Source organism: Platichthys flesus, chromosome 3, assembly GCF_949316205.1.
Source record: "Platichthys flesus chromosome 3, fPlaFle2.1, whole genome shotgun sequence".
Lineage (NCBI taxonomy): Eukaryota > Metazoa > Chordata > Actinopteri > Pleuronectiformes > Pleuronectidae > Platichthys > Platichthys flesus.
In genome coordinates, this window is record NC_084947.1 from 847453 (window position 1) to 871838 (window position 24386).

The following is a 24386-nucleotide window of genomic DNA, read 5'->3' on the forward strand; positions in this document are numbered from 1 at the left end:
GGAGGAGGAGAGGAGGAGAGGAGGAGAGAAGTAGAGGAGGAGAGGAGTAGAGGAGGATAGGAGGAGAGAAGAGAAGAGTCATACTGTATTTCACTGTGAAACTCTGCTGCCCTCTGCTGGATAACACAGACACATACACACACACACACACACACAGACACACACACACACACACACACACACACACACACACACACACACACAGGTCACTAAATAAAGACAAACTGTACATCAATTGCTCTGAAGTTGTGGCTCAGGGGGTAAAGTGTGTGATACTCTCACAGGTTTGGGGTTTGAATCCCAGTGCTGCTTGTGAAGGCTGTAAGTGAATAATGTGTGAATAATAAATAAAGTGTGTGAAAGACACTTCATGCTCAATGAGACCAGCACAACAGTTCACTAACATGTATCAAGATTAAAACTGTAATACAATTAAAAAAACTAATGAATCAAAAACCTTCAATCTGTTTCAATACATCAGTTCAAACCTGAACAGTGAGGATTAAGCATTTGAAGTATTATTAATTTGTTCCCAAAATATTTCAAATCTCTAGATAATCAAAATAACCAAACTTTAAACTGATAATCAATTAATTTGTCAAAAATTTGAAATAAATGTTTAAATGAGAAGGAAACTGAGGAACAATTTACAACCTAATCTCAATAAATGATAAAGAAATGTACATTTCATGGTTTGGTTTTTATTTAAGGAAACAACGACTACAAGAACAATAAACCAATAAGACAACAGAAACAGAAACGAAGGTAAACAACATATATAGGTTCTACATTAAAAAGTAAAAAACCTGAATAAACTTCCACGGAACTAATTTGACTGGCCGTTAACATAGAGACCTGAAGTATTTGAGTCTGAAACTAAACTACACTTCACATACTTTCAAACATAATGATACAAATGTATTTCATCATCAGATTATTAAACCTTTTTTCACCGAAGAATTATTCACTTCAACTTATTAAATGTTTTACTGAAATAACTCAACCATCGTGTTTGTTCATCATTCATCTGAATAATAATAACTAGTAAGTATAACTAGTAAGTTAAAGTACTTCCTGTCCCACTCGTCCCCTTCGCAGGGCTCCTGAGTTCATTTCCTTCTCAGATGTCAGATGTTCTCATGTTCCTTCCTCCTCCTCTTCCTCCTCCTCCTCGGAAACGGGATGTGATGTAAATACACGGTAACTTTGTGTGTGTTCCTCTGGACTGAGCAGAACTTTCCTCTGGACTCTCAGATCCACGAGAACGAGCCGCAGGAACCGCTCCGCTCGAAACTTCACACGTCAGGAGGACACGAGGTGACCGTTACTTTCCTCCGCCATGATCCGCTGAAGTGCTCCGTCTGCCCGACAACAGAGCACCGAGCTGCGGCCGCCGGAGGAGGAAGAGGAGGGAGAGCAGGAGGAAGAGGAGGGAGAGGAGGAGAGGAGGAGGAAGAGAGCGAGGGAGAGAGAAGCTGCTGCTGTGGACAAACTGCGGACAGGTACACAACTGAGTGTGTGTGTGTGTGTGTGTGCGTGTGTGTGTGTGTGTGTCTGTCTTTGTGTGTGTGTTTCCATGGAACTTGGACAGCAGATCCGAGCTGAGACTCGGGCCTCAGATCTGAGACCTGCAGCAACTTGTCTCTGGACTGATTCTCTCTGAGACTCGCTCTGTGTTTTCCTTCACCTCGTGGGACATTATAATCATATAATTAATAATCAAGTTATGATCAGTGCTGATCATAACCTGACCCCACTTCGAAATGTTGATTATTGTTCAGGCATTTTACATTAACAGGAAGTTAATGTTTTTCCGTTATTTAAAATCCTTTCTAAGTGGAACTGATCAAATACATTAAGAACCTGCAGATCCTCTAGAGGATGAAGGAAGGTTCGGCTGCAGCTAGACAGAAGCAGTCGCCTCTGGAACCTGTGATCCATCGTGTCCCTGCAGCCGGGATCCATCGAGCCCTGGACCGGAGACCAGAGCTCCAGCGTCTCAGAGGGACAACTGAGACATGAGGACCCATGAGGCTCCGACCTCCATTGATCCTTCACTGGCTCGTCAGGCTCCTGTCACATGACCTCCTGCTACACAACATGTAACAAACAGAAGGTGTGAGGGGGGGTCATGTGATGTGTGTCTCCAGGTGTGAGGGGGGGGGTCACGTGATGTGTGTCTCCAGGTGTGAGGGGGGGGGGGGTCACGTGATGTGTGTCTCCAGGTGTGTGAGTGTAGACGAGGATTCAAACGGATCCATAACACTAAGAGAGGCTTTTATTTTGAAAGGTTGTTTTTTGGACGTGTCCTCAGAATGTGTGTGAGCTGTCCTCACTGGACCTCAGTGTCTCTTGCTTCATGGACGTCCAGTCTTCTTTAACCTCATGTTGTGATGTGTCCCAGACTCATTAGACCTGACGTCTCTTATGTTAAACTGTAAAAGATCAGACATGTCTTTTTTTCACGTGGTAGGACTCATGACCTTTGCCCCTGTCAGTCCCCGTCTCGTTTAGTCTGTTCTGTTGTTATCAGCGTCAGTGTCTCCTCAGCGACTGACGGGGACGTTTGATTCTGTAACTGGAGGTAAAGCAGTTTTGTGGGTAAACTGGTTTAAATCCTCTCTGTCCGTCCTGTGATTGGCTGAACGAGTTTATCACGAGTGTGCACGTGATAAAACCCTCCTGACTCCATCAGGAACCTGCAGGAGACGCCGGCTGCCTTGTCTCCACCAGGGTGGGAATGTTGTCGCCTGATGAACCCACAGTTCTTCTGTTGTGTGAATCTTTGAGCTCAGGTCAGAACTGGTTCGATGCGGCTCACGTGCACGCTGCCACGTGCACGCTGCCACGTGCACGCTGCCACGTGCACGCTGCCAGGGACAGAGTGACACTCGTCTCTGGGGCGAGGACTGAGTGACGTGGTAGTCGTGTCAAACTGAAATCGAGCAGAGCAACAAGACGGGAATGAAATAAAGTCAGAAAACATTCGTCAGTGGAATCGAACCCTTCACGTGTCGGGACCACAGCAGCGTCTCTGCTTGTTTTAATGAGTTAAAGAGTTTTGGTGTTAGAAACCGACTCGACTGTAAATCACAGCAGACCAACCCTCGGGCCTCCAGGTGCGTTTGAAGGTCGTCTGTCAGGTCAAAGCTCTGCGTGTTAAATCAAGCGCTCCTCAGATTCTCCAGATGCCAGCAGCTCTTTTTTAACCCGCTGCTCTTCAGGGCCTCGTCACCTGATCTCAGGTCACGACTCCAACCTTCTGCAGCAGCAGAGGAACAGGAAGCTGGAGAAACAAACGTTCAAGAGCAGGAAGGTCTACGTGTGGAGGTGTGAGCCCTGACCCAGAATGCACCTGAGGTGAACTCAGGCTGTCAATAAAGATGGACGACATGACAGCTCCCACAAGTGAGGCCAAATAATCTGGATCGCCCCCTGGTGTCTGTCTGCAGTACAGGTCACGACCCTCCCTCCTCCATGTTAGCAGATGGGACATCGATCAAATTAAAAGCTCAAAGTAGAAATGAAATAAATGTTTGTCAAAGTCCGTTTCTGTCTATCAGCTCGTTCTCATCAGTTTGGTTTGAATCAGTTATTTGATGATATGAAGACAGGTGGAGACGTGATGATTGACAGCTGAGCTGGAGAAGTAATGACAGATTTGTTGCAGAATTGAAACGCCTGTGGAACCTTGAAGGAATCGAACGCTCCTGTTTTCAGCTCCTGACTCTGAACAGAACTCGTTTGAACGCGTGTGTATGTTTCTGTGTGAAGCGTCCACTTCCTCCAACGTTAACCACAGCTGCTCACTGGGTCTCACCGTCACATGCTGGGTTTGATCACCTTACACAAGTTCTCTCACCGTTATTTTGAAATGAAATTGTGTTTTTATGAAGATTCCTGTTGCAGCGTGTTCGGAGGAAAACAAACGTTCTCTCCCTGAACGCAGCTTCTCCGTCTCAAGAGGCTTCGTGAGGTTTCTGATCAAATCATTCAAAATACTGAAGCTTCATTTGTTTACTGAGAAGCAGCTGTGAGTCCTCGTGAGTCACAAGCCTCTGACGGGGGGGCGTGCAGAGAGAGAGTGTGTGTGTGTGTGTGTGTGTGTGTGTTAATGTGTGTGACTGAGAGAGTTAATTGTTTACTCTGCTGCATAATTCTGCCGACATTGATGCAGCTACAGACTGAAAACAGCTTCATGGTCACATATCTGTGTGTGTATTCGTGTTTGTGTAGCTGTGTTTACAGGTGTGTTGTGATGTGTCTTCACTCATTGATGAACAGTGTGTGTTGCTGAACGCTCCCTCACCCTCTCCTCCTGTCGTTGAACTCGTTGAGACTCGAGACGTCGTCTGAAGCTGTTGAATAATAAATCTGAGGGTTTGAGTCAAACTTGACTTTTCAGCCTCTGAAGCAGAAACTGAGACAGGAAATAAAAACCATTGGAGAATAAAAGTCTTTGTCTCTGAAACTGGATTCGACTGAAAGACACAACCACTGTCCTCAACACCTCAGATCATCGGTCTTCACAGGTCAAAGGTCGTGATGACATCCTACACTGGTCGATGGAGGCAAACAGCTGCAGGATGGTAGTTGTACTTTATAGATATCATCTTGAATTGTTATTCATCAGTTGTCGATCTGAGAGCTGTTCAGTGACTGTGTGTACACACGGTGCATCTCCACTTCCTCCTGTTGTACAAAAGTATAAATCAGATACACATATGCACAATACATCGTTGTGTAGTCTGACACATAGAGCATGAAAACCTTCTACAGTCGTTACACTGATTAGAATCATCAGCCTGAGGATGAACAGAATCTGTTTCCTCTGACACAACCACTCGTCTCTGCTGCGTCTACTGTCCAGACCATCAACTGAAGGAATCGAACCTCCTTCTGTCCATGAACACGCTTTCATCTCACGTCAGAGACTCGTGTGTTTGGTGCATTGGTTCGTTCTGGGATCCGTCCGTCCAGGTTTGAACAATATGTTTTGTTCACAGTGAACTCAGCCTCGTTCACCCCCTCCACCCCCACCCTTACCCCGGAGAAAGAGTGGGAGGGGGGAGCGAGGGGGAGGGAGGGAGGGAGGGAGGGAGGGGGGAGCGGGAAAGGGAGGGAGGGAGAGAGAGAGAGAGAACATTCCTGTGTGTAGCAGTAAGAAGGAGAGACAGGGAAAGAGAGAGAGAGAGAGAGTTGGAGAAAGCTTTGTGGATTCCTGTGTTTGTGTGAGCGGGCGACATGGACAAAGACTTAGGAGAGCGAGCGGGCGAGCAAGCCCTGGGTTGCGTTGAATGTTTGGAATGTTGAGGCTTTTGGCTCCGGTTTGTTCTGACGGAGGAGAGAGAGAGAGAGAGGAGGGGGAGAGAGAGGAGGGGGAGGAGAAGAGGACGTGTGATCGGAAAAACGAGGATAGAGGGAGGAGATAAGGAGGGAGGGAGGGAGAGGAAGGGAAGACGCAGGGAAACCAAGCCGGCTGCAAAGTTACTGATTCAACCAATGAGATATTCAGGTGTAAAATACATTTGTGTTTTCATTGGTTCACAGTCTCTGATGGTGAATTCTTATTGGTCCAGAGAGGTCAGCACGTCAAACACTGAGAGCACGATATCGTCTCTAGTTTCATCTTGAAGTATCACAAGCAGCTTCAGCACCTTCTGGCGCAGTACTCAACAGTACTACAGTACAACAGTTCTACATTACTACATACTCAACAGTACTACAGTACTCCACAGTAATGGTAAATGGTTTTGTATTTATATAGATCTTTTCTAGTCTTGATGACCACTCAAAGCGCTTTACAGTACAGTATTACAGTACCACAGTACTCAACAGTACTACAGTTCTCAACAGTACTCCACAGTACTACAGTACTAAAGTATTCCAGTAGTACTACAGTACTCCAAAGTACTACATTACCACAGTACTACAGTACTCCCCAGTACTACATAGTAGTACAGTACTCCACAGTACTACAGAACAACAGTGCTACAGTACTCAACAGTACTACAGTACTCCACAGTACTCCACAGTAGTACATTACTCCAGTATGACAGTACTCAACAGTACTAAAGTGCTACCTAACTCCACAGCAATATAGTACTGCAGTAGTACTCCAGTACTCCACAGTACTTTACCGTACTACAGTATGGTACTACAGTACTCCACAGTACTACAGAACGACAGAACTACAGTACTCCACAGTACTCCATAGTACCACAGTACTCCACATTACTCTACAGCATTTTACAGTACTACAGTACCACAGAACTCCACAGTATACTACAGTTCTCCACAGTATACTACAGTACCACAGTACTACAGTACTACAGTACCACAGTACTCCACATTACAACACATCATTTTGCAGTACCACAGTGCTCCACAGTATACTACAGTACCACAGTACTACGGTACTCCATAGTTCTCCACAGTACTCCATAGTATACTACAGTACCACAGTACTAGAGCACTACAGCAGCACTACAGTACTACACAGTATACTACAGGACTACGCTAGGTCAGATGTACCAAATGAACGTCTTCATGGTTCAAACATTATATCTTCTTCTTCTTCTTCTTCTTCTTCTACTGTTTAATTCTGTCTCTACTTCCTGTGATTGGTCCAAAAGTTCAAACTCTCCAAAGTGTTTTCACTGCAAAGCAACAGAACCAGGTTCAGTTTGACCCAGAACCAGAACTGCTCCTGTGGACTGAGGAACTGTTCACACCTGATGTTCAGGTTCACACTGACCTGACGAGTCTGAAGCTCTGAACCAAACCAGGTGTGAACGGATCCTGAGATTCAACTGACTCGTGTCTTTAATATGAAATAACTTCTGAACAGGAAACAACAAAGATGTCTTTTTAACATCTTTTATATCTTCACTCGTTCTTAAATGGGACCTGATCAAATTCCAAAGTGGAAGAGACTCCCTCTCCCTCTCCCTCTCCCTCTCCCTCTCCCTCTCCCTCTCTCTGTCTCTCGCTCTTCTTTTCTCTTGGTCACTCCATGGTTTCTCTCTCTCCCTCTCCCTCTCCCTCTCTCCCTCTCTCTGTCTCTCGCTCTTGTCCTTCTTTTCTCTTGGTCACTCCATGGTTTCTCTCTCTCCCTCGCCCTCTCTCTCCCTCCCTCTCTCTCTCTCTCCCTCTCCCTCTCTCTGTCTCTCGCTCTTGTCCTTCTTTTCTCTTGGTCACTCCATGGTTTTTTCTCTCTCCCTCGCCCTCTCTCTCCCTCCCTCTCTTTGTCTCTCGCTCTTCTTTTCTCTTGGTCACTCCATGGTTTCTCTCTCTCCCTCGCCCTCTCTCTCCCTCCCGCTCTCTCTCTGTCCCTCTCCCTCTCTCTGTCTCTCTCTCCCTCCCTCTCTCTCCCTCTCTCCCTCTCTCTGTCTCTCGCTCTTCTTTTCTCTTGGTCACTCCATGGTTTCTCTCTCTCCCTCGCCCTCTCTCTCCCTCCCTCTCTCTCTCTGTCCCTCTCCCTCTCTCTGTCTCTCGCTCTTGTCCTTCTTTTCTCTTGGTCACACCATGGTTTCTCTCTCTCTGGTCATATGATTTTGCTGGAGGGATGAGAAACAGTGCAGGAATCTGAGTCGCATCCAACATATTACATAAAGTCTCTCTCTCTCTCTCCCTCCCTCCCTCTCTCTCTCTCTCTCTCTCTCTCTCCCTCCCTCCCTCTCTCTCTCTCTCTCCCCCTCTCTCTGTCTCTCGCTCTTGTCCTTCTTTTCTCTTGGTCACTCCATGGTTTCTCTCTCTCCCTCGCCCCCTCTCTCCCTCCCTCTCTCTCTCTCTCTCTCTCTCTCTCTCTCTCTCTCTCTCTCTCTCTCTCTCCCTCCCTCTCTCTCTCTCTCTCTCTCTCTCTCTCTCTCTCTCTCTCCCTCCCTCCCTCTCTCTCTCGGCCTGCTTCTTGTCTGAAGTGAATGAACTCACTTCCTGAACTTTGAAACAGAACGACGTCAGAGAACAAACGGACTCAGGAGACGGAGAAAAGAAAGATGGTTTCAGGAGGCTGTCGTGTTCTTCAGTCGTTACAGAGTCTGACACGGTGGAACAGTGTGACGCTGTTAGAACCCGACGGTTCTCCGGACACTGGTCGTGAACCGAGCAGATACATTGAGTGGGTTTTGTTTTGAGGAGAATGTGTTTTTATTCATTTCAGTGATTTAATCAGGTGAAGAGTTGTGATCTGTAGTTTTGATCCAGTTTCTGTTGATTCGTCCTTCGTCGTCTACATGTCAACATTTTAAGATCTGGCAGAAACAGACTCTCCTTGTCCTAGTTACCTGCAGGAACCTTTTAGGGGGGGGGGGGGGTGCTTGAAGATGAGTGGTGCATTTCAGGTTCTTTGTGTTTGCTTTGTTTCTCCTTTTGGCCTGAAATCACCTTTACTGTTGTTGTGTTGCTGGATGTATTACGTGTCATCGTGGTGTGCTGCCGCCTGTGGACTGGAGTGGAACCGTCAGTTCTTCATCAGCAGGAGAACTTGACCTCCTCAGATCTTTACACTGGTGAACGTTTAACCTTCAAATGCTCTTCAGAATAAAAGTTCAAGCAACGTTTGTTTTCAACGCGTCTTGAGTCTTGTGATCCTTCTGTTGTCTGTTAAGAACTGACGGAGGGTTAATGGAGCTCCGTGCGTCTCCTCTGCTCCTCCCTTCCCTCCATTGTTCTCCTCACCCCCCGCCTCGACTTCATCTCCCTCCTCCTCGTCCTCCTCCTCCCTGTTGCTCCTCTCCTCTTTTTTCTTCATCACCTCTCTGCCTCTCCCTGCTGGTGCTGTCACTCTGCTGCTTTCCTCCTCTTCCTTTCCATTTACTACTTTCTCTCCCACCACTCTATCCTAACTCTCTCTCTCTCTCTCCCTCTCTCTCTCCCTCTCTCTCTCCCTCTCTCTCTCTCTCTCTCCCTATCTCTCCCTCTGTCTCTCCCTCTCTCTCTCTCTTTCTCTCTGTCCCCCTCTCTCTCCTCCGTCCAGCTGTTTGCTGAGCAGATGTTTGTCTCTTTGAAACTGAAGCAGTCAGAATAAGAGAGTGAGAGAATTGCCCTCGATCTGAAGCTCAAATAAAAACTCCTTCTGTTGTTTCACCTCATTATCTTTTGTTCTTATGATTATTCATATATCTGTGTTAATATGAAGGATTTGGTTTCTGTTCCCTCCAGCATGTGTGAGTGTTGCATAACCTCTGTGAGTGGGCAGCTGTTTGTGTCCAAGGTTTAGAAACCTCTGCTCCCATAACATTGGGTAATCACACACACACACACAAACACAGACACACAAACAACCACACACACACACACAAACAGTTTGGTTTTACAGCAGAAAGTTTTTTGGTATCATGGAAGTTTTTTCTGAAGAAACTAAATTGGAACCCCACTCTCTCTCTCCCTCTCCCTCTCCCTCTCTCTCTCTCTCTCTCTCTCTCTCTCTCTCTCTCTCTCTCTCTCTCTCTCTCTCTCTCTCTCACAGAGATGTAGCTTGTGTGTTGGTGTGATCGGCGGACCATCATGCACCTCTTCCTGCTGCTGATCCTTCAAGCCACAGCAGCCTCCGGACAGATCGACCCCAGTAAAAAAACACACACACACACACACACACACACACACACACACACACACACACACACACACACACACACACACACACGCACACGCACACACATACCCAGACACACCCAGACACACGCTCATACCTGATTCTAACTTGAACTCTGAGATTCCGTCATGACCAGTCCTCACAGTGTTTATGTTTGTGTGCGTGTGCGTGTGCGTGTGCGCGTGCGTGCGTGCGTGCGTGTGCGTGCGTGTGTGTGTGTGTGTGTGTGTGTGTGTGTGTGTGTGTGTGTGTGTGTGTGTGTGTGTGTGTGTGTGTATGTGTGTATGTGTGTATGTGTGTGTGTGTGTGTGTGTGTGTGTGTGTGTGTGTTCCACAGCACATTGTCGCTATGCTTTGGGCATGGAGGATGGACGGATCAAAGATGATGACATCACTGCATCCAGCCAATGGTACGAGACCACAGGACCACGTTACGCCAGGTCAGTGTCATCGTTGGTTCATCAGATTCAGTTTTTTATTCAATGTTATTTTAAATAGTTTGTCCAGGTCTATGTTCAACATGCATGATATATAGGTCCTGTTGGTTGTCAGTGAACATCAGGGACTATCTAAAGATAGTGAGAGTGGACGGGATCTGTTTCCATCAGTGACAGAAGAAGATCTGTGTGAAAGTCCAGCAGAGAATCATTGAACTGTTTCAGAACCCTGAAAGTTCTCAGGATGTGTGACCTCTGTTCTCAGGCTGAACCGGGAGGAGGGCGAAGGCGCCTGGTGTCCTGAGGGACAGCTGGAGCCTTCAGACAGTCAGTACCTGCAGGTTCGTGTCCACGGCTGCAGAGACGCAAAGCTCAAAGTGTGATACTTCTGTTAGTGTGTTTCAGTGTGTGTGTGTGTGTCTCTGACTCGTTCCTCAGGTGGACCTGGGCAGACTGACCTTCCTCACCGTGGTCGGGACTCAGGGACGATACGCCAGAAGCTCGGGGAACGAGTACGCCCGAGCTTACCGCCTGAACTACAGCCGGGACGGGCTCCTGTGGAAGTCCTGGAGGAACCGGCTGGGAAACACGGTGAGCAGCAGGGGTCGGACCCAGCTCCGGGGGTCACCACGTGGCCGAGGGCCCGATGAGAACCAAGGGTACACATCGAGGCAGGAAGCCGCAGAAAGGCCGGAAGTGAATGTGTAGAGGAAGCATGTGACGGAGTGATAGAACGAAGCGATGGACAGAAGAATGGGAGAACGAGGAAGGAAAGAAAATAATGATTTTTTCCACTCTGAGACTTGACTGGTCGTTCACACTCGCATCACAGGAAGTGACCCGTTCACACCAGCTTCCTGCCGGTGGTCCCGGTGCCTGGCTGCTGTGGCGCCACCTTGAGGACACAATCCAAACAGTGTGTGGTGTTTTTTATCTGAGGACAGATTTCCTCCGTGTGGACTCACAGCCTGAAAACATCAGATGTCACAGGTTCTTTTCTTATTCAGGAAGAGGTTTGAAAAGTCTGTTGATCCTCCAGCCGCTCGTCGAATAGGAAGATAACGTGCAGCGATTTATTTTAATATCCACGAATCACTGACTCTCTGGTTTTAACCTGTACATTTCTTTAATTGTGTTTTTTTCCTCTGCGCAGGTGAAAACTGAGGTTTTTGGGACGATTCTGTTTTTACGTCCGTCTGTGGTTTGTTTCCCCGCTGAACACCTCCCTGACTTCTGTTCCCAGGTGATGGAGGGCAACAAAAACGCCTACACCTCAGTCATCAACGACCTTCACCCACCAATCATCACCCGCCACGTGCGTCTGATCCCCGTCACCAAGCTGTCCACCACGGTCTGCATGAGGGTGGAGCTGTACGGCTGCCCCTGGGACGGTAGGACACACACACACAGTCACAGCGTGTGTGAATGTGTGAGAATGTGTGTTTGTTCTGATACAACCACACTTTGACTCCGCCCCCCTGCAGACGGCCTGATCTCCTACGGGGCGCCGGAGGGTCAGCTCATGATGCCGCCGGGTTTCCCCATCGCCAGCCTCAACGACTCCACGTACGACGGGGCGCACGAGAGGAGGCGAGTCGCACACACCCAGCACACGTCCGTGTTTCCTGTTCCCCTGACCTGCAGCAGGTGACTGACAGCCGTCTCGTCCAATAGGAGGCTGTTTGATGGGCTGGGTCAGCTGACGGACGGTGTGATTGGCCTGGACGACTTCCTGCTGACGCGTCAGTACCACGTGTGGCCGGGCTACGACTACCTGGGCTGGAGGAACGACTCGCTGGGGACTCTGGGATACGTGGAGATGGAGTTTGTGTTCGACCGACAGAGGAACTTCACCTCAATGAAGGTTTTTGTCTATATATGATAATGTGATGTAATGTAATGTGATGTAATGTAATGTAATGTGAGATGATGTCATATGATGAACTCCTCTGTTGATCCAGGTTCACAGTAACAACATGTTCTCCCGCGGCGTGAAGATCTTCTCCTCCGTGTCTTGTTGGTTTAAGCCCCGCCTCTTCGCTGGCTGGGGGGCGGAGCCTGTGGCATTCAAGACAGTGCTTGATGACAGGAACCCAAGCGCCCGCTATGTGACCGTGCCGCTGAACCGCCGTGCCGCCAAGTCCCTCCGCTGCCGCTTCCACTTCGCTGACGTCTGGATGATGTTCAGTGAGATCTCCTTTCAGTCGGGTAACACACACACACAAACACACCCACACACACACACACATGCACACACACGCACACACACTCACTCACACACACACAAACATGCACACACTCATCTCTTTCTGCTAAAACAGGTGAAACCTCTTGTTTGTCCTTCAGAAGACACCGTCCTCCCGACCCAGATGACCCTGGTGGTGACCTCCACTCCACCCACTGTGACGAGCATCATGACCAACACATCAGGGACGAGTATGACCTTTGACCTTTGACCTTTGACTTCTCACTGATTGTTTTATTTGTCACGTGATTCACAGGAATCACTTCTCTCCTCGTTATTAAAAACCTCTTCTCCTCAGTGGATCCATCCACTGGTCCACCCGACGACGGGAACACACCCATTCTGATTGGCTGCCTGGTGACCATCATCTTGCTGTTGGTCATCATCATCTTCCTCATCCTCTGGTGCCAGTACGTCTGCAAGGTGCTGGAGAAGGTGAGGAGAACCCGCCCGGCCGCTCGGTGCCTCTCAGGACGTGAGGGTGTCTGATGGACTGGGATTTAAAACACTCACCTCTGGGATTAGTTTTCTGTCTCTGGTGAAGAGTTTGAATTCCTCCATGAAGGAGGCTTGCTTCCAGATTTTATGAATTCAGGTGGAAACCAAATCAAACGTTGGATCTGTCAGAGAAAATCAGATTAATGAAAACCAAAAGGATTTATTCATATTCATCTTCAGTTGATGTCTCATTCTTTTTCTAGAGCTTAAAGAAATGTTTGGTTATTTTCCGTCTCTTGTCCCAGGCTCCACGTCGGATCCTGGACGAGGAGGTGACGGTTCGACTGTCGTCTTGCAGTGACACCATCATCCTTCAGACCCCCCCGGTGCCCCCCCGCTCTGGACACGGCCCTGCAGGTATAACAGCAGATACTGACATTTCTCTTCAGCGGCTTCTAGTCAAGCACAGAACTTATCTGAGTCGTCTTCAAGGGACATCGACCATCTGCCTCAATCTGAGTGTCATGTTCCTCACATGCTCCTCACATGTTCCTCACATGCTCCTCACATGTTCCTCACATGTTTCTGTTGTTGTGAACGACAGAAACCTGACAACCTGCTGCTGCTGCTTCACAAACACCAACTACACAACATGTCCACACACTGTTTCACACAGTTTAGTGTTAAAACTGTGAAGGTTGTTGTCACAATTCTTTTAGATTTTGTTCAGCTGATGTTGAAAAGTAGTAACATCTGTGTTTTCTATGTTTTTTGTAGCTGCACCACATTAACAAACAGCTGCTGCTTTAACTGTTTCAGAACCAAACTGGTTCAACACAGAGTCAAAGTGGGGACGACTCTCCGCCTCCTGCAGCAACGTCTGCTTCTCGTTCACGGGATTTATTCATGTGGTGTTGTTCCTCAGGCTCGGCCAGCACAGACCCCCACTACGAGAGGGTCTTCCTGTTGGACCCACAGTACCAGAACCCGGCGGCGCTGAGGAACAAGCTGCCTGAGCTGTCGCAGAGCGCCGAGGCCTCAGGTGAACGCTGCATGGAACAGAACAAAGACAGTGTAGGATGAGATCCAGGTGGAGAAGAACCTCCCACATGTTTGAAACGTTCTCTGAAGAGTGACGACTTCAACATGTCGACGTGTTTCGACTCGACTGTGTCTCTCCGGTCATGTGGTGTTTTTTTCTAGAGTTGTCAAAGAGCACTGAGACACACTGCTGCAGTCTGCCCCCTAGTGGCTTCTTCATCAACTCCACCTCTTTGTTCTCTGGCACTCGAGAACACTTTATCTATCTCTTCCTGAACAAGACTTTCTTATTTTATTCTCTCTCTTCTGTCATATTTCCTCTGATGCTGTGAATCTGCATCTTCATTCATTCTGCAGTGTTTCTCTTCGTCTCTTTCTCCTCTTCCTCCTCCTCTTCCTCCAGCTCTCCTTCTGGGTAATCCTCTCTATGACCTCCTCCTGCTCACTTCCTGTCACATGACGTCAGGCTGGCTGCGTGGTAAGGTTAGAAAGGTGTGACCTCTGACCTGCAAACATCTCACCTGAGAAACTCAAATTACTGAAAGTCACTAAAATTAACAAATCAAATCACTGATTCAGTTTAAGTTTAGAGATGATAATCTTATTCGTCCCACAGAACTATGATATATTTGTTCCCCTAGTGAAAATGTGTCTCTTAACTCCAGTAGCAGAAAATTGTTTAAAGAGTCATTATATTAGAAAAGCAGTGTAATTGTAATTTCCGACCATTTTCAGCTTCCGTATTCACTGAAATTTAAATCCACATTAGAAGTCTGTTCTGTGGAAATGTAAGAATCTATGAACACAATCATATTTATGATTCTTAAAACAGAAAAGTAAGATTATCTAAACGCAGCTTGTCATCTCCCAGCGTGTGGCGGAGGATACGCTGAGCCGGACGTCACCCAGTGCACCCCCCACCAGTGTTTCCATACCAGCGCGCCGCACTACGCTGAGACGGACATCGTGCGGCTGCAGGGCGTCACCGGCAGCAACATGTACGCCGTGCCCGCCCTCACCGTGGACTCGCTCACCAGGAAGGACATCTCGGCGGCCGAGTTCCCACGGCAGCAGCTGATCTTCAGGGAGAAGCTGGGGGAGGGGCAGTTCGGAGAGGTGAGTCCCAGCGTCCTGGAAACCAGTTCTGGTGGTTTTCAGGATCTGAACTGGATTTCTCCTGCAGGTCCACCTGTGTGAGGCGGAGGGACTCCCACAGTTCCTTGGGGAGGGGGCGCCCCTCCCTGACCGGGACGGCCACTCGGTGCTCGTGGCTGTTAAGCAGCTGAGGGCCGACGCCACCAGCCAAGCCAGGTATTCAGCCGGCAGCTCCTGTGAAGCTTCATTGAGCAGTTTGTGATTTGTGTAAAGTGTTGGTAAGAGAATTCTTGTCTCGAGCTCGAGTCTAAATCCGTCTCCTGTCGTCCTCCTCCCTCCTTCAGGAACGACTTCCTGAAGGAGATAAAGATCATGTCTCGTCTGAACGACCCGAACATCATCCGGCTGCTGTGTGTGTGTGTGTCGTCCGACCCGCTGTGCATGGTGACCGAGTACATGGAGAACGGAGACCTCAACATGTTCCTGTCGCAGCGAGAGATCGAGAGCACGCTGACACACGCCAACAACATCCCTTCAGTCAGGTAGATACCCCCCCCACTGAACAGGAGGTTCACACATGTGACCAACACGCCATCAGTCCCTTTCAAAGCACTCTGCCTCACTACATTTCTGAACGCTCCACCTCTTCCCTGTTTGAACACGTTCTCCTCGTCCCTCTGGCTCCGCCCAGTCTGTCCGACCTCCTCCACATGTCGGTGCAGATCTCCTCGGGGATGAAGTACCTGGCCTCTTTGAACTTTGTGCATCGAGACCTGGCCACTAGGAACTGCCTGCTGGACCGTCGCCTCACCATCAAGATCGCCGACTTCGGGATGAGCCGAAACCTCTACAGCAGCGACTACTACCGCATCCAGGGCCGGGCGGTGCTGCCCATTCGCTGGATGGCGTGGGAGAGCATCCTACTGGTGAGAAACAGGGAGGAGTTAACAAACAAGTGCTTCTGTGCAGGAACACCACAACGTGTTGTTCTTTGTCCACTGGGCAACAAAACAACAACATGATCCTGTCTTTATGTCCATTTACACTCAGAACAGGTTCCTCTTTAGGTTTTGCCCTCGGTCTTATAATAATAATTTAACTTCTTTCTCATTTCCTTTCCACTTCTGTCCCTCAGGGTAAGTTCACCACGGCCAGTGACGTGTGGGCGTTCGGTGTCACGCTGTGGGAAATCTTCACTCTGTGCAAGGAGCAGCCGTACAGCCTGCTGTCTGATGAACAGGTCATAGAGAACACTGGCGAGTTCTTCAGGAACCAGGGCCGACAGGTGAGAGGAATCAAACGCACCCACACAGTCTCAGTTCTGCTTTGTCACAGGATTCAGCCTCTCACCATCTCAAAGGTCAATCTAGTTTCCCGACTCCACTCTAGTTCAGGATGCCTGGATAGATCCTGAGGAATGATGTCACGCTCCTGTGTTTCAGATCTTCCTCTACGCCCCTCCTCTCTGCCCCCCCTCTCTCTTCGAGCTGATGATGTGCTGTTGGAGTCGAGACATCCCAAACCGACCGTCCTTCGAGGGACTGTACCAAGCCCTGAGGCCCCACGTCAGCCAGTGAGCCGCTGGGATGTACCACTCTGGCTCTCCTCTGCAGCACATTGGTTTGTTTCTCCTGGAAACCGACAGACGGTTAAGAGAGCGAGTCTCAGTCAGAGGACGGCGACAGAGCCAAAGGTTGGTCTGATCTGTGGGAAGAGCTGCCCACCACTCCGAGGGACAAGATGGAGCTGGGAAGGGGAAATAAACGGCTGGTGGACTCAGAGGAGGAACGTTCCACGAGAACCTTTCAGTCATAGTGAACCAAGATTTTTAAGCTTTTTACAGATTTCTGTCAAAGTCAGTTTCCAAGTTTCATCCATCTCAAGCTCTTTGACCAAAATATCTTGTCGGACCTTTTGAAAAATCTTCTTTTCTTCTTCTTATGGTGCCAAAGGTGTCTTCAACTTTCTTCCCCTCCTCTTCAGTCCTGGTAGTTCCTCCTGTCCCTGTGGTTTTATTATTATTGTTAAGCACTGTGTCTGTGTCTCAGTTATTCATGTTCATATATTAACCCACACTGGAGCTAGGGTTAGGGTGAAGTTGTAGTGTAGGATTTGATGTTTTAAGATTTGTATTTGGTTTTATTGTTTTCCTTGTTTATCGTATGTTCACGTGTTTGGTGTTTGTTGTGGACGTTGTCCAGCTGAGGTCGATCAGTGTCACATGGATGTGGTGAAACCTGTGTCAGTCACTGTGGCTCATTGGGGAAAGAAAAACAGAAACCAGATATGAAAATGCCAATGTAACGAAGGAGGAACAGAGATTGTTTAAATGTTAAAATAATGACGTGTTTGTAGTAAAATGATGAAACTCCTCCTCGTGTAGTGACTTGTGACAAAACATCGTATCAATCACATCTCAGCCTGGAGGATTTGATCCAAAGTGCCTTACATCTGTAGGAGGTGGGTTCCACCTTCCAGCCACAGTGACCACTCAGGACTGAGACTGTGGAGGAATCGAACCTCCGGTCGTAACGTCAAGGTCTCATCAGGTCTGGATCTGAGAACATGTTGGAGTCCATTGGCCTGGTTCTTGAGATAGCTTGTGGCTTGTGTTAGCCGATTAGTCGATTAGCCAAAGATCACTAGGATCATGAAATATGAAGTGAGTCCAGAAACTAAATGTTCAAATCAATTATGGATATATTTTGGCAAAAAAACCTGATGACAATGTAGTTAGTTTGCGTAACTGCAGTTAGTCGACTAGGTCACTAACTAGTTCCCTGGGGTGGAGGTTTACTTCAGTGTTAGGATATATGCACCTTACCTACATTGGCTAACTAACCCGCAAAGTACAGGTTATGGTTAAACAAGAGATAAATGAGGTTATAAGGCTTCTGAACCAGAAGCAGTGGTGGTGTTGAAGGTATTACTGTTGGACTAGGTTTGGTATTAAGTTGCTACTGCAGCCAATCCAGCCACAGTGAGGTAGGTCTTCTGGAGAAGAGGCCTACTGTCAGCCTATACGTAGCAGAAGGTCTGTGTTGGAGCAGGACTCTTGGATCTGAGGCCCTGAGCAGCTGATCCACCTCAAAAAGACCAAGATCTCAGCTGTCGCTCACTTCATCAAACAGCCAATCGCAGTGCAGCTTTCAGGCCGGATCCTCTCGAGGAGGTGACTTCAGAAGATACAGGTTCCGTTTGTAAATCAGCTGCGATGAATGAATTTTTAATGCCTAACCTTTGAAAGAGTCTTGTTAATGCAGAGAGGAGGTGATGGGGATGTTGGACACATGTTTTACTGGATTCACCTTTTTATTAAGTGTTAAACAAGTCAACAACATTTCATAACAGAAAAATATTCTGTCGATCAACAACAAGTCGTCTCTGTTGTCCTGACGTATGAGCTAATTCGTCCAAAACAGGAAAAGCTACCTTTGCTTATTAGCATCAAGTGTCCCTGTCCTTTAGAGAATGAACTGCTCCACACCTGGTTCCACAGTCACCAGACAGGAGTTGATAGAAATATGCATTTTCAACACACAGAGCTTATTGTGCCATTAGCAATAATGGAGCTGGTGTTAGCTGGTGTTAGCTAAATGCTAACAGTGAGACTGGATAGCTCTTCATGTTAGCAGACCTGCTACGCTGACAGATACCATCATATCACATTAATACTAATATTCCTCTTTTAAAAAGCATTTAAGTTGTGATTAAATGTTTTGAACAAGCATGGCATTTATGGCTAACTGTTTTCTAGCTAGGTGGTATGATGTTCTCTTGCTAATGTTTTTGTCCTCGTATTTTGTTTTTTTATTAACACAGCTGGAATTTCAGCAGCTGTCTCCACTGATGTGTTTGATTGACGTTAAATGGCAGATTTGCGTTAGCTTTCCTCCAACATGAGGTTAACGCGGTATTAGTAAGCTAGCTAAAATGGAGAGCTAGCATGTTAGCAGTTTCTTCAATAACCAATGAGGGCTAGCTTGTATTCAAAGTGCCACCGAGCTTAGAAGTGAAAATGAAAATGTGTCAGTTGTTCAAAAAGTGAAATGTGTAAACCAAAATAACCATAACAGGAACGGAGAGAAGACCAAGTATACGTTAAAGGGACAGTTCACCCAAAAATCTAAATTCCATCATTATCTCCTCACCTCCTCAAACTGTCAAATGGCGTAAAACCTAAATAACCTTCACAGAAGCGGAGAGGAAGTCTACGTGACGTCTGTCAGTGTGGTTGTTACAGTGTTCGTATCTGTACTGTGTCGTCACATTTCTATGAGTGTGTGTCAGTTTTGTGAGTGAATCTTTCCAACATTCCTCTGAGCACTGGGAGCTCATGGAGATTGAAATGGTTCCAGTTGCTGTCGAGTCAAACAGATGAAGGGAGAGAAGGGATAAAGTGCAGGAAGTGAGGAAACCACTAAACTCCATCTCCCAGAGTCCTTTGCTACAGTGAGCCTGTGTGTGTTGTGGTTGCATTGGGGGGGTTGGTGTGTCGTGTGCAGTACAAGTGATCTATAATATCTCAGTGTGTGAATGCAGATTAGGTGTGATTATTGTTATTGATAATTGATTATCTATCAGAATTTATTGTAGCTCTTTCTCTGATTATTTCTAATCTGGAAAGGGGGGGGTTGTTTTACTCCAGATTCTCATCCACTGTTTGACCCTCAGTCTCATCTTCAGTATTGATTCAGACACATATTGTACATAGGCTAGTAGCTGTGTATATTAATATATTGGGAGTTTAGAACTTGCATTTCACTTTGTACCCTCTCATGTCTCTGTTTGGTTTTTATCTTAAAATTAAATAATACAATTTGTCGAACAGATTCAAGACTTTGTTGTTTTTCCATGAATCTGTTGACACCTGTCCGACCGATCACACTTTGGATCCAGACTCACAAACGTGTTTCCATCAGTTGTTCCTTCAGTTTCCCAAAGATCCTGAGGCTGCAGGTTTTTAGATGTTATATTATATATGTATTATCAATGTGATGAAGTGATGCAGCCACAGCAACATGTTGAGTCTCTTCCTCCAGTTGATGTCGACTCATTGTGTGATTAGTTGTCGATCACTAAGTCAATGAAACTTGAACATGTGAACTCTAAATGAATGAGTGACTCTGTTCCAGCTTTTAAATCCCCACAGACATGTTACTGTGTGGTTCACCAGCAGAGGGCAGCAGTGAGACAGGAGCGTGAAGCCTCCAGAACATCTCGAGCACTTCACGTCTCCAACACGTGAGACGACTCAGATCCTCTGGAACTGATCTGCTCCGAACATCTGAACCTCTCATTGACACTGAAGCTCGTTTACACTGTGAACGAGCTTCAGTAAAACCATTTCACTTTGGTTTTAGGATCAAAGTGAAATTTCAGTTTGTGAACTTTAAACTGAGTAAATTTGATTTGTGTATTTTCTTTAGTTTCTTCAGAATATGATCCGTGTGTTTTGTCGTGTGCACAAACATTTTTCACCAGCAGCAGCAGAACAACTCATGTGACTCATGTCTTCCTCCAAGTTTCTATAGAATCCCTCCTGTAGATTTGGGGAACTTCTGCGAACACAGACAAAAAGAAAGCAGAGCTCATGAAGTTTCCACTTTATGAAGAATACAGTTTTTGTATTGATGAAATAAATCTAATCAAACACAGTCTGGTGTCAGGATCCGTTGGATAACAACGGATGGACGTACATAGTTTTATTTTTATTTATCTTCACCTTTTTGGAAACCACACTCACTGTAATTGTGTTTGGTGGAAGCTAAATATAACAAACAAAGAAACCACAGGCAGAGGTTTGTTTGCAGTTGTGGGTTCAGCGCCCACAGGTTTCATGAGAACGGTTCAACAACAGTCTGGAGCCAAACGGAAAATCACTGAGGCCTCAACGGGGATGGAAGTGAAACCTCAGCAGGTTCAGGTGACAGGTCAACGGCTCTCAGCTGATTGGACAGAGTCAAATATAAGAAACAATGAAAACTCCTCCAGACGTGTTTCAGGTCTAACACTGAGCGGCCGTCATCTTCCTCAGTGGTGTCACGTTAGAGTCCAGCCAAACCCGACCGGCTGTAATTGTTGGTGCAGCTTTGCTTTGTGTTGTCGTCCGGATTGTGTGAGGATTATTTTTATCTCCTCGGTGTGAGAACGGTCCGGTCCAACACGTCGTGAGGAGCTCCGCAGCTTGAAGCTCCTCTGGTCACTTCAGGACCTTCACTGTTTTATTTCATTCCATTTCATGTAGACAAAAGAACATGGCGTCAGAAAGGTAACTAACGGGCTGAGCTAGCATGTTAGCAGTTTGACCTCAAACTACAATAGTTCACTAACTACACCAGCAGGTATTCATGGAGGAGGCAGGGGTTATGATCTATACTCCAGCCAGCCACCAGGGGGCGAGCTGGATGATCTGGCTTCACGTTTCTTATAATAAATATTGTGAGCACTCATCGATTGATTGATGGATTTATGGAGCTGTCATGTCAGCAGCCTTTAGCCTCTGAACGCACGATGCTGTCGATCTGTGGACTGAGTGAGCCGACCAATCAGAAAGTAAGAAAACAATAACACTGCCATCTTCCTCTATTCTTCTTCTTCTGATTTAGAAGTTATTTGATGTTATATTTGATATCGTCACGATTACCAGCTGAGACTGACTTGTGATTGGTGTGTGTGTTTAGCGATGGGACCTCGATACGCAGCTTCACACCAGGATCCCTCACTGAGCAGACTCTGACTCCAAACAACCTTATCGGCACAAGATGGCGGCAGCGTTAGTATCCTGGCTTCATTTCTGCACAGTGGAAGAAAGTGGAGACGTGTGGTGAAGCTGGAGACTCCATCCGGACCATGTGATCTCACAGGGACCAATCAGACAAGCAGGTTAAGAGTTCTCAGACGTTAGTGAACACCAGCATCAGATGTTTCATGTTCCATCAGTCAGACACATCTCAGTCCCGCCTTTACCAGTTTGATTGACAGGCGGCGTGTGGAAAGGTCGAGAAAATGCTGGTTAAAGGAGTGGATCTGTCTCCTGGCTGTTTGACCTTGGACTCGGAGGTCAGGGTCAGCTGGTGGAGGTGGGATCGGGCTCTGTCGTGGTTTACAGTGTTTTTATGGAGCCTGGTTTCTATTAGCTTCTATTCCAGCAGGAGGCCGGTGTTCTGGCTGATGGACGGCTGAGGGGACTGCATTGTTCCAATTAAAATGTCTTTACTCATTTCTGGTGAGGCCTGAAGAATGTTGGGTCCACAGCGCTCAGACATTCTCTCATCGTCCACTTCACCACCTGAGCCAAAAGTAACAACCCTTCCACATATTGAATCATAAAACACAAACAATTGTTTTCCAGGAGTTGATGTGAAATTACCGAAAATGACCAATCCTACCAATCTCCAAACAACTGTCCAATGAGAAACCACCTGGAAACACGATCACTACCGAAGCACTGACGTTAACAGCTCAGCAAAAAGCACCTTTCATGTCTTCCACTGAAGTACAGGAGTTTATGGGTTCTGGGTTCAGATCTCAGTGTAAACCCCGTGTTTAGCCTAGCTTAGCACAAACCCTGAAACCAGAGAAAAGCTACGAAGGCCGATCCGAGGAGGAGGAGAATGAATCCACGTCCTTCAACCTGACCTACTGTAAATAAAGATGGACGATATGGAGGTTCCTCAGAACTGAAGGCCGAACCTCTCTGATACGTGGCTGCAGCATAGGTCCTAAACCCCGCCTCCTCCATATTAGCAGATGGGACATGGACAGAACCAAATTTGGTCATGTTGTTTTTTAATACCCTGACGTTTGCTCAAATGTTTCTCTAAGGTTTGGTAAAAACCGGGCTGAGACGTGATGATTGACGGCAGAGACTGCCTCCCGATTGGTCGAGGGTGTATCAGAGGAACCTCGCTCACTGGTTCACAGACTCTGACTCCACATGGGCAAGATGGTGGTGCTGGTACCCGGGACATTTTGGCTTCATGTCTGGAAAGTGGGAGGAAGTGGAGTCACTCCTCAGTCCTCTGTGTATATTTGCACATGGTCGCGCTGCACCGACTCATTTGCCGAATGCAGGTGTGACGTTGAACCCATCGAGTCCTGAACACCTGGGATCAGACACACACGTTGTGGAAGGTGTTTGTGTGGAACTCCAACACCTCACTCATCGTCTCTCAGACTCACAACCTTGATGAACTGTGTGATGTTGGGGCTTCTTCCTTTGCCATCCAACACACACACACACACACACACACACACACACACACACACACACACACACATTCAAGGTGATGATGATGATGATGTTGGTGATGAAGGCAGAGCTATTGTGTCTGGTGTTTCCATGCCTCTTTATGTGTCCTGTGTGCTGGAGGCCCCTGCAGGCGGCCAGCCCTCATTATGAAGCCGTTTAAGGCTCAGATCAGGCCGACACCTGCTTCTCATTGGAAACTGCAGTCGCTGCTGCCTTGTGTTCCTGAAGGGAAGTGCAGAGCGCTGCGATAAAGTCCGCCACTTTCATCTTTACACAAAGGTCATAAAAACACAGCTCTTGTTCAGCTGGATCACTTTTTCCTTAAACAGCGGAGGATCTGGTTAAAGTGTGCACATGTGTTGAGGCTGTGAGCTTCCTGATATCTGCACGGCTGCTCACGGCTACTGGAGGAAACAAGAGTTCACTGTTCACATCTGATGTCAGCTTTATCTTATACCATAAACCACAGGTAGAGAGAGATGAAGTGTGCTCAGGACCGGCTGTCCATCGAGAGGGTCTCAGGAGGCTGAGCCCAGCTGATACTGGGCGAGAGGCGGGATCACACCCTGCACAGGGCGCCATTCACACCTACGGTCAATTCAAAGTCTCCAATTAACCAAACCCCTGCTGCATGTGTTTGGACTGGGGAAGCCGGAGAACAAGGGAACTGCACCTGAAGATTCAACAACACAAGTTTGATCCCTCCTAATCTGTTTTCATCTTTTCATACATTTCAATAAGTCATTTTTAAAACTGTGGTGGTTTCACGTAGAGATATCGAAGATAAATCCAGAAGATCAGCCTAAACATCCAGATCTGTGGGACGAGTTTCCTGAGGTCGGTTCTCTCGTTGGCGCCGAACTCAGGAGACAAACAAAGACACAGTGGAAAAACAGATTTATAAGAGTTAAGGATACAAGATGAATTCATTGGTCCCACACACACAAGCACAGACACACTATATGCAAATGGGGGGAAATTTGTCCTCTGCTTTTGACCCACCTGGTGAACACAGCAGTTAGTTGTTAGTTAGTTCACTGACGGTTGTGTGACCGACATCATCTGAAAATCAAAATGTGTGTGTGTGTGTGTGTGTGTGTGTGTGTGTGTGTGTGTGTGTGCGTGTGTGTGTATGTATGTGTGTGTGTATGTGTGTGTGAGAGATGAGCAGTGTGTGTGGCAGCCTGTATGTGTGTTTTACAGTGCTCTGTGAGAAGGAAAGTTCTCAGTGGGTAAGTGTTTCAGTTTCAGGTCTTTTAAAACATCCTGAGCACCCAGCGG

At 47.2% G+C, this 24386-nt stretch overlaps 1 protein-coding gene across 1 annotated transcript; it reads left to right on the forward strand.

Moving 5' to 3' along the window:
• Positions 1–1112: 1112 nt before the first annotated feature.
• ddr2l (discoidin domain receptor family, member 2, like) lies at positions 1113–17223 on the forward strand. The gene is made up of 19 exons (XM_062381255.1): positions 1113–1502; positions 9470–9568; positions 9933–10035; positions 10298–10373; positions 10471–10623; positions 11276–11423; positions 11517–11622; positions 11707–11896; positions 11994–12240; positions 12379–12468; positions 12576–12712; positions 13021–13132; positions 13641–13757; positions 14628–14872; positions 14940–15067; positions 15196–15393; positions 15543–15777; positions 15987–16136; positions 16294–17223. The coding sequence occupies exons 2-19, from the start codon at positions 9508–9510 to the stop codon at positions 16426–16428; spliced, it is 2631 nt and encodes an 876-aa protein (XP_062237239.1). The 5' UTR covers positions 1113–1502; positions 9470–9507; the 3' UTR covers positions 16429–17223.
• Positions 17224–24386: the final 7163 nt, after the last annotated feature.